The sequence below is a fragment of the Gossypium raimondii genome, chromosome 5 (assembly GCF_025698545.1).
Source record: "Gossypium raimondii isolate GPD5lz chromosome 5, ASM2569854v1, whole genome shotgun sequence".
Taxonomy (NCBI): Eukaryota; Viridiplantae; Streptophyta; class Magnoliopsida; order Malvales; family Malvaceae; genus Gossypium; species Gossypium raimondii.
The window spans coordinates 6,148,838-6,158,228 of NC_068569.1; the positions used below are offsets into that span (position 1 = coordinate 6,148,838).

At 31.2% G+C, this 9,391-nt stretch overlaps 2 protein-coding genes across 3 annotated transcripts; both read right to left on the reverse strand.

Moving 5' to 3' along the window:
- Positions 1–394: 394 nt before the first annotated feature.
- On the reverse strand, positions 395–3,421 carry LOC105769537 (uncharacterized). 2 transcript variants are annotated; one of them, XM_012590229.2, is made up of 3 exons: positions 2,431–3,420; positions 2,236–2,343; positions 395–1,874 (listed from the first exon to the last, which is right to left on the reverse strand). In XM_012590229.2, exons 1-3 carry the CDS (start codon positions 2,872–2,874, stop codon positions 540–542), a joined length of 1,887 nt encoding a protein of 628 aa, XP_012445683.1. In that variant the 5' UTR covers positions 2,875–3,420; the 3' UTR covers positions 395–539. The 2 variants fall into 2 exon arrangements, with proteins under 2 accessions (XP_012445683.1, XP_012445684.1); XM_012590230.2 differs by lacking the exon at positions 2,236–2,343 and having other exon boundaries at positions 2,431–3,421.
- Positions 3,422–7,735: 4,314 nt separating this feature from the next.
- LOC105770781 (photosystem I subunit O) lies at positions 7,736–9,076 on the reverse strand. Its single transcript, XM_012592118.2, has 4 exons — positions 8,907–9,076; positions 8,703–8,775; positions 8,447–8,626; positions 7,736–7,999 (listed from the first exon to the last, which is right to left on the reverse strand). The coding sequence occupies exons 1-4, from the start codon at positions 9,001–9,003 to the stop codon at positions 7,903–7,905; spliced, it is 447 nt and encodes a 148-aa protein (XP_012447572.1). The 5' UTR covers positions 9,004–9,076; the 3' UTR covers positions 7,736–7,902.
- Between the last annotated feature and the right edge of the window lie 315 nt (positions 9,077–9,391).

A 9,391-nucleotide genomic window follows, 5' to 3' on the forward strand; every position in this document is an offset into this window, starting at 1 on the left:
TATGATACAACCCATGTGAGCTGTTGGATTTCTTGTCAAAATGTATGTTGAAAAGACATTCAAATCAACACTATTTGATGGGGATTAACTCACATGGATGATGTCGACTTGGTATGTATTTTATATAGAATACCAACTAACATGTTGGAAATAATTGACAAATAAAACATACACTATTCTTTCTGCTCTTTTCTTTTTCTGTCAATTTCTTGGAGTATTATATAATGGTTAGTCTTAATCCTCTCTCAATCATTAACTTATTCTGTCTAAATAAGTTCTCATTTGAGTCGTCATTATTTCATAATTGAGTCGTGGTTTGGTCATCGTTGTTGGACTTTGAGAGTCGGAATTTGAACCAAAATTAAAATTAAGATTTTGCCAAACTGTGAACTCGTAGCACTAATTTGTATCCATAAATTATATCAAATTCATAGAGTCTTAAAAGTCTATCTACAGTCTGGTTTTCTGGAAGCTTGGCAATTGATGAACATAAACAAAGTAGTTAACAAAGCATAATAATAACAAAGCTGCCTCTTTTCTTAGCTAATTGAAGTTCGGCCTTCACCTCGGGTGCTTACTACCTTAGGTTGCTTCAAATCATCAACCTTCAACACCGGTAAACCATTGCTGCAAGGCTCCTGGAAATGCATGGATTGGCTCCATTGCCGGGTCGGACTCGAAAAGCCTCCAATGGGTGCTATTTTGTTGCTAGATAATATGTGATCTCTAAGACTCTTCACTGATTTATATCTTTTTATTTCATCTTCATAATCCCAGTCTGCAGAGTCTGAACTTCCTCTTTCTAAGCAAATACTTCCCCATGAAAGTTTTTCTGATCGAGATTTCGTACCCTTATTTTCTTTTCTGATGGTAGGAATCCTCTTTGATTCACCTTCAACACGATTTCCGCTAGCATAACTCCAGTTGTAGCTCTTGTCATTGTTGTCCATGTTTAATTCAATGGAGTGAAGATCACTATCAGCTGAATCATCAGCTTCACACTCTTCTCCATTCACCATAACTTCACCTTTATCCACATCTTTCTTGGCTGCTTGACAGTTCCCAAAATTGATATTCTTCAAATAAGCTTCGAGCTCTTTTATCCTCTGCAGATTCGGGGAACCATTTCCGTTTTCTCCATCGATTTTGGTTCCTAGGTATGTCTCGAGTTCATTTCTCAACTTCTCGACAACAGCATTCTTCTCCTCGAAATGATGTTTAGCCTCCGAAAGCTTCATCTGAACTCGTTCCTCTCGTAAAACATCGGCAAAATGAAGCATTTCCCGTTCCTTCTCCACTTCTTCCCTCACTTTAGCTGTCTCTCTTTTGAGTTCTTCAGCTGTGGCTCGATCTTCTCCCATACCTTTAGCTAACTCATCACAGACTTGCTCCAATATTTCCTTTGCCCTCTTCTCACTCTTGAGCTCTTTCGTTGCCTTTGACAGAGATGCATTTGTATCTGCCAATTCTTTTCCGAGCTTCTTGTTCAATCTCTCTGTTTGCCTCCGGAGTTTCTTCTCCACCTCGAGCTCTTCCGCTACGCATGCTATGGCATCACGGATTCTCTCGCGCTCCTTTCTCTTCCAGGCTGCTTTTTCTTCTGCAAAACACCTCATTAGGTACTCTGTTTCATCAAAATTAGATCGACGCTCACGGATCAACTGATCAACTTCGACGCGAGCTCGATCAAGTTCAACACGTAGGGCAGATATAAGGGACATGCTGGATGAATTTCGCTCTTCGAGTCCGCATACATGATTCAAAACTTTCAAGAGTTCTTTCGAAGTGGCAAGGCTATTTCGAACATCCTTTAAACGAGTTCCGATCCCAGTTATGCATCCGTCATGATCATTACCTCTAGAATGAGCTTCAATCTGCAACATTAAGGATTCGACTCCACGTTTAAAGCAGTAAGTTCCCAAGTGAAAAACTGACTGTTGGTTAGCAATTCAAAAACCTTAAGAACCACATCTGATACAAATACCTTATTGAAAATGAAATGGTGGGTATTTCTTTGCAGATGTCATTATCAAGGTTTTATTAAAATTTTACCCAGTTCTAAAATATGAATTCCCAGCAACAAATTTTGAAGAAAGACCAATTTAGAGGGGAAGAAAAATAAAAAAAAGGACATGTAGTTGCTGAAAATGACACCTAAGAATCCCTTACTGAAAGAGAAAAGGGGGACTGAAAATTAAGAGCAAAGGAAAAAGATTTTCAAAATTGTTCCATCACCTCCATTAGACTGGCATTGCCAACAGAGTCCAAATCAGTTAATTGAAGCTTTGGAGAAACAACTGAAGATCTTCTCTTATGAGCTTTGATTCTGGGTCGGTCCATTTTCTGTAAAATTCAAAACTTTCAGTAAGGATTTTTAGGGGGCAAAGGTCATCGAAATCTTGAAATTTAGAAAAAGCAAAAGAATCCCACCTCTGAAATAGGAGTATAAGAGGGATCAGACAAACTGGGCGGCAAACTATGAGGCATTTTGGCAACTATGGGCGGTTTTCTCCTCCTATCTTTCTTCTCCAAATCTTCCATAGCTTGTGGGGAAGGGATTTTATTACTCTCCCACAAAGTGGCGGCAAGTTTTCTAGCGGAAACTGAGCCTTCTTTGGTTTTAGAAACATTCTTTGGTGAACCTTTGGAGGGAAATTCAACACTTGGGATTGCTAAAGACGGTGACTTGGTTGTAGCCGTTATCCATGTAGGAACAGGGGTGGTTGATCCAGCTCTTTTTTGCACCAAAATTGCACGCTTGAATCTGTATTTTTGGATCAACGATGACGATGAAGATGATGAGCAACCTCGTTTCCTAATCTTACACACCCTTTTACCTTTCCCCTCCACGTTTTGGTGTGGTTGCCATGACATTGTAAGTTATATATATATGATTCTCGCAAGAATTTCGCCTCAAAATCTCAAACTTGATGACCCAATGTAAAGACTTTAAAGTATTTGCAAACCAAATATACTAGAAATAATGGCAGAGGATCTCATAGGAATTTTGAGCAAAGAATAAAGATTTGAGGATCTTTGTTTTGATTTTTAAAACGATGGAAAGTTTTAAACATGACAAGTAGAGGGAGCGAAAAAAGATGATGAAAGAAAGCAATGAGCATGGTTTGCTTTAGTGGCAAGTCCTCAGCTTATTGCCTTGAATTCATCAAAGAAAGCAAAGAAAGCGGACAATCAAAGATTCTTCTTCTCCTTAAGGATTTTTACAGATCAAAAGACACAGACATCAGGGAAAAAAAGAACAAAAACAAAATGCGATTGTTGAAAGATTTGAATGAGAGAAAGACTTTGCTTTTCAAGTAAATTTGTTTTTGTCTCTTTGGCTTTCGTTCAGAACACTTACGAGGGAAAGGAAGAAAGAGAAAATAGTGAGAAAAGGAGGACGTGGTGAGAAAGGAGTAAATAAACGTTGAAAATCTCAACTTTTTCTATTTATTTTCGACTCCCTTAATATCGCCCCCAATTTTTCTTTTTGCTCATTCATTATTATCAATTTATTTTCCATTTTTTTTATGTTTTTTATTCAAGTATTATTATTTTTAGCTTAATAATTGTTATTTGGTCGAGTGTATATATTTTAATACTTCAAAGTAATTGTGTTAATTTTTTAACATTTAATTCGAATTTTAAAGTTGATTTCACGAAAGTTATTGTTGATATTATTATATTTGATTTTTCATGACTTTGTTAAAATAATAATTTTAGTGTTAATTGTGAATTTATTTAAATTTTCATTTAATTTGTCAACTATAGTTAGATGAAATTATTTGAATTTAAGTTTTAGGGTCAATTTAATGAATATTGTTAGCTAATTATAAATTTTCACCAATTCAACTTTAAAACACTAAAAAGTTAATATTATTTGCTTGAGGTGGTACCAAAATGTATAACTTTTGTCATATGCATGTATCACATTTGACCAAAAATAACACATGTATTACATTAGAAAAAGTGGCAAACTTATATATTAAGCCTTAATTTTTATTAGGAAAATCATGTGATAGGTCCCTATACTCTTAACAAAATTGAAATTTAATCTCTTTACTTTCATTTTAGGAATTTGATCTATCTACTTTTCAAATTTTAAATTTTAGGTCCAATTGTTAAGGCTATTAAATTTATTTTATTAAATTTAAGTTCATTACAACATCATTTTGAATATTTTTACGATTAATTTTAAAAAAATTCAAGATTTATCAAATAATATAATTACATTTTACACTTAATTTAGTACTTAATGTTTAATTTTTAATTTATCAAATAATATCTAATGGGAAAAAGATATAGCGAAGATCACTATGGACAGGGAAATGAAATTTTGAATTGTGTCAGCTTGTATTTATGAGAAAATATTTGATATACTATCATATGAGTTTTAGATTTCATAAATATGGTTGGAGGTTTACAAGTGTCTAAAATATTTTTAAAATAAATATTTAAAAGACACGTGATAATCTTTTAAGATTATTTATAGAATAAAAATATATTATTTAAAAGGAAATTAAAATTTTCATGTTTCTTTTCTGATAACATGTGGTTTTCAAAATGATTTTTGATTTTTATTTTATTTTTACACAATGCATGATTTTTGAAATTTAAATGAGTTTTTATTTATATTTTTGAAGACATTTAAATTTTCAATTATTTGAGTAAATGTATTTCAAATTAAAATATGATTTAAAAGTACCCCATTTATTAATAATAATGTTGTATGAATTTATAACAACCACAAATTCACAATAATGTCGTTAGTTGTTGCAGAATTCTTTATAATTAAGAGGCATAATTGCAAAATCACTCTCAATGTTTCGGGGGTTTTTTCACATTAGCCCTTAATATTTTTTTTTGTTGCAATGTCACCTGCAACGTTGCAAAAGGTTTGTGTGGCATTTTAGGTTAATTTTTAAAAAAAAATCAAAATAAACAGAAACTTTAAAAAAGCAACAAATATTTATATAAATTCAAAAAATTAAATTTAAAAAAATAAAAAATTTTAAAAATCTTATATAAAATTTACAAAATTAAAAAAAGCTTAAATTTATAAAAAGAAAATTTAAAAATATTACAACAAAAAAGCCACACCAACATTGACATGTCATGCCACGACAGAGAAAATGTTGACCTTCAATTGACTGCCAAATCCAAAAAAAAAATTAAGAGCTGATATGAAAAAACCCTAAAACATTGGGGGTGCGTTTTGCAATTCTGCCTACTAACCTATGTTAACCCCCCCAAAAAATAAAGATCAAAGTATGCGTTGAATGTTGAAATTTTGATTTTTTAGTATGCATCAAGTATTAATGCTTGTCAAGTATATACTGCATTCCTAAAATGTTTAAATTTAGGATAAATTTAAAATTTGATTTAATATATAATTTAATATTTAAACTTAGTTTTGGTGTAATTACTAATATAAAATTTTATTATATTTCAAATATGTACATGATATTTTAATTTCGATTCAATTGTATAAATTTTAAAAATAAATACACCAATTTATATCATATTAGATAAATACAATTATTTATCTATAAAATATGTAAACTTAACATTACTATACTGATATTTGTGTTAAAATAAAAGTTGGTATCTAAAATTCTATATTGGAACAAGATTTTGTGTAATTTTGAGGTTTGTCCCAATATAAAAAAGAGTGAGAATGGATTTTAAGGAAAAAAAACATGAAATTAAATGAAATTTCGTATTAAATTACATTGAAATGTATAAAATGGAGATTTAAAACAACCCAAATGGTAAATGCTAAAATGGAAAGTGAAACAATTGGAGGGATTGGGGAGAAAAGAATTGGGATAAATGGGTTCATTGGAAAAGTATAAAATAGAAGAAGGGGCTGTTTGGAAATAGAGAAAAGTTGAGAGTCAATAAAAATGAAAACTGTGAAATGTATTGGAAGGAGAGGTATGGGCCATGACTGAGGCCGCAGGGACCCTACTAACGGCTCAAATTGTTTCTAATTATAGTTTTCTTTCTCCCAACACAGAAACAAAGAATATATGAAAATCTTTATGGTTTTAAATATAATTTGAGTTTAAATTATTATTAAGAACAAACCAAATTGCATGAAATGAAATAAATGTTTTGCGTTTGATTTCTTTTATTTTCTTTTTTGTTGGTGGAACTGTAATAACGAGCAGAACAACCATAATGGCGTAAATTGAAGGGTAAAAGACAAAGTGAGGGTTGAGAATGGATGCCATCCAAAGTGGGTAAGGAGGAAAGATGGCGTTGTGTTGTGTCTGTTTATTTTTGACGCAAGCATCGCTGTTCTCGAGGTCTGCTCTGATACGTTTCCAGGATCGGCTATTCAACGGCTACTTTTAACTGAAACTTTATTATTTTGCCTACCCTTGTAACATCACAACCAGCCTTTTCAATTCTGCGCTATTTATCTATTTTATATCCATTTCTTTACATGCTTTGATGATTCATCAATCCAGTTCTCCAATATTTTTTAGTAACAATCATTTTTATATAAAATATCTACTAGATTTAAATTTAAAATATAATATTTCTAATATTTAATTTTACCACTTCAACTAAAATTTCGTTTGATTTTAATGTATCTTTTATAAATTAACTTAATTTTTATAAATAAATCTACCTAAAATATTTAAAAAATACCCATTTAAAAGTTTTAATTAAGCTACTTATAAATGCTCTATTAATTTTCAAAATATAAAATTTATATAAAATATTATTTTTCCACCCAAGGTGTAGTGTAACAAATTCTAATGGACTTGTGATGCCGTGTTAAATATTATTATCATTTTTAAACACATTTATTATATGGTTTTTATTTAAAATAAAAATATTCTTATAATTTTATTATTTTTTAAATAAATATTTTAAATTGAATTTGTGTTCCATTAAATGGTATAAAAATAAATTTAGTTAACTTTTATTCAAGTATAGATTGATGGCTTATTTGAAGGTGCTCTAAAAAAAGCTATCCACCTATTTTTGATATCTACTAAAAAGTTGTAGCGAGTGTCACAATATTTTCATACCAACAATAAATCTTCTTAGTGAATTGGTAGATGGGTAGTCAGATCAAGACTATAAATTGAAATCACCAATAAATTAAGATTATATATGAATTTTGATTTTGTACAATTATATATATAAATTTGTTATTTGATTCAAATTTTAAGAATCATTAACAGCATTATTAAATTAGTACCATTTTGCATACACAAACTATTATATTAATCTAGTATGGAAATAAATGTATGTATCTATTTATTTGAATGTGTACAATTAGATCAAAACCAATGTTATATATATATATATATATGAACCACAATTGAAGTATTATGTGTATAATTACTCCAAATTGCATATAAAATAAAATTGATGTATAAATTTGATATTTATTCCAATATCATACTAACAACAATAGTATATTAAATAAAATCATTGATAAGTTTTATTTCTTTTAAATAAAACTTTGGATATAAATGTATATTATGCGAAATAATTTTAGAAACAAATCTATTAATAAAATATATATATATATATATATTAAAAAGAACACTTGCTTAATTAATACATTTTAATATCAATTTCAAAAGGCAACAGTGGATGATGAAATAAAATGATGAACATGAAAAAATAAATCATTTCGAAATTGACATTAAAATGTGCTTTGGGGGATGGAAGTAAAATCAAATCCAACCATAAAAGGAAAAAAGAAAGGTAGGTAAGACTTGGGTTGAGATTAAAATAATTTTACATAATGGAAAGGAAGGCAAAGAGAACAATTGTTTTAAAGAAAGAGAGGGGAAGGGGAGATTCAAAAGGAAAAAGGAACCCACAAAATATGAGTTAAGAAAAGATTACAAATAAAGATAAAGAAGAAGGAGATTAGTATTTGAAGTAATCCTCATTCCTTCCTTTGAACCCAATTTGTCCAAAAGTAAGAGTGATGAACAGTCCTAGGTGCCATAACACCAACCACAACCTGCTCATTTTATCAAAACCCCAACAACAAAAAAACATTTGTTAATTTTTACTCGTAGAAACATATTACTATATAAAAACAGATCACTGCGTATTGAACCTGGTGACCCGAGTTCATATCCGTGTGCCAACAAAATTTGTTTTATTTTATTTTATAATATTGCTACACTGGACCCAACAGCATGCATTTGGGTATTAACCATTTTACTTATGGGTTAGAATTGGGCGTACATAAGATCTAACTATTAATAGAAACCCATCCGTAGAAAGCCCATTAAAATATTTTGTAGCAAGAATTCACTTATTTATATAATCTTTTACAATATATGAACATATTTTTGCAATGTTATATGGCATTTTAGTCATTTTTATACTATATTTCTTTTCGTGTCTAATATTATCGAGGTGAGGGAGATAAAAAAATAATAAAGTAATTAGCGATGGTTACCAGAATTGAGAGGCAAGAGGCGGAGGTGTAGGGAAGTGAGCGAGCTCAGTTCCAATGCTTTCAAAGAAAAGGCCAGTCAAGCTCTTCCCATCGATGGCCGGTATGCTAGATGGTGCTATCCACCCAATCAGTCCAAATCCTATCACGTTAAAGTCCCTTCGTAGCCAGTCTCTCTCGAAGCTTCCCCCATGTTTAAACATCAAATTACCACAATTAATTTTAATTAAATAATCCAAAACTAACCAAAATTACTTACCAAGTAAACTTGCCCCCACAAGCACCAGCCAGCCTCAAAGGGTTCCTAGCCGTCACCCCAGATTTCAAAAACCCTGCAAAGTACTTATTCACTAAATCAAAACGGTTTCTCTAAATATGCATGTTTAGTGTTAAAATGTTAATTAATTTCAACATGCTAACTCGTAATGTGCGTTTTACAGCCTAAGCGAAGGTGGGTACGAACCTGAAGAGAGGCGGGTTTTCATCGGCGGGGAGGACATAGAGGTGGCGGTGCCACCGAGGCCAACGACGGTTGATGGGCTTGCAAAAGTGGCTGCCATATTTTGGCGTATGGTTGAGGGCTAATGACAGAATGGTGGGCGGCTAGACTTGTGTGCTTGAAATGAGAGACGAAGATTTTTCTTTATGGAAAGCAAGAAGATCGCGTGGATGAGATATTGGTCAATAGTTTAGAGACACGTTGGAGTTGAGTGGATAAAGTGGGGTCCGCCATTGCTTTGTTGGCTCATGATAATACCATGAAATGGATTTCGCTTTGATATTCCTATCAATTTTCTTATGCCATATATTTACTTTCGGATTTTTCTTTTCTTTTTTCTATAATCTATCATTCACTCATTGATTTTACTACTTTTTCTGATTTCTAAATTTGTCTATAATAGTTTTAAATTTTGAGAGTTTTTTTTATTTTACCTCAAAAGTGTCACT

Excerpts from the sequence above, each read along its gene's own strand:
- LOC105769537 (XM_012590229.2), bottom strand. The coding sequence starts at position 2,874 with ATGTCATGGCAACCACACCAAAACGTGGAGGGGAAAGGTAAAAGGGTG. Across the intron at positions 2,344-2,430 it reads CTTATACTCCTATTTCAGAG|AAAATGGACCGACCCAGAAT; the intron begins GTGGGATTCTTT and ends TGAATTTTACAG. Across the intron at positions 1,875-2,235 it reads GCAATGCCAGTCTAATGGAG|ATTGAAGCTCATTCTAGAGG; the intron begins GTGATGGAACAA and ends TTAATGTTGCAG.
- LOC105770781 (XM_012592118.2), bottom strand. The coding sequence starts at position 9,003 with ATGGCAGCCACTTTTGCAAGCCCATCAACCGTCGTTGGCCTCGGTGGC. Across the intron at positions 8,776-8,906 it reads GAAAACCCGCCTCTCTTCAG|GGTTTTTGAAATCTGGGGTG; the intron begins GTTCGTACCCAC and ends AGTACTTTGCAG. Across the intron at positions 8,000-8,446 it reads CCTCTTGCCTCTCAATTCTG|GTTGTGGTTGGTGTTATGGC; the intron begins GTAACCATCGCT and ends TAAAATGAGCAG.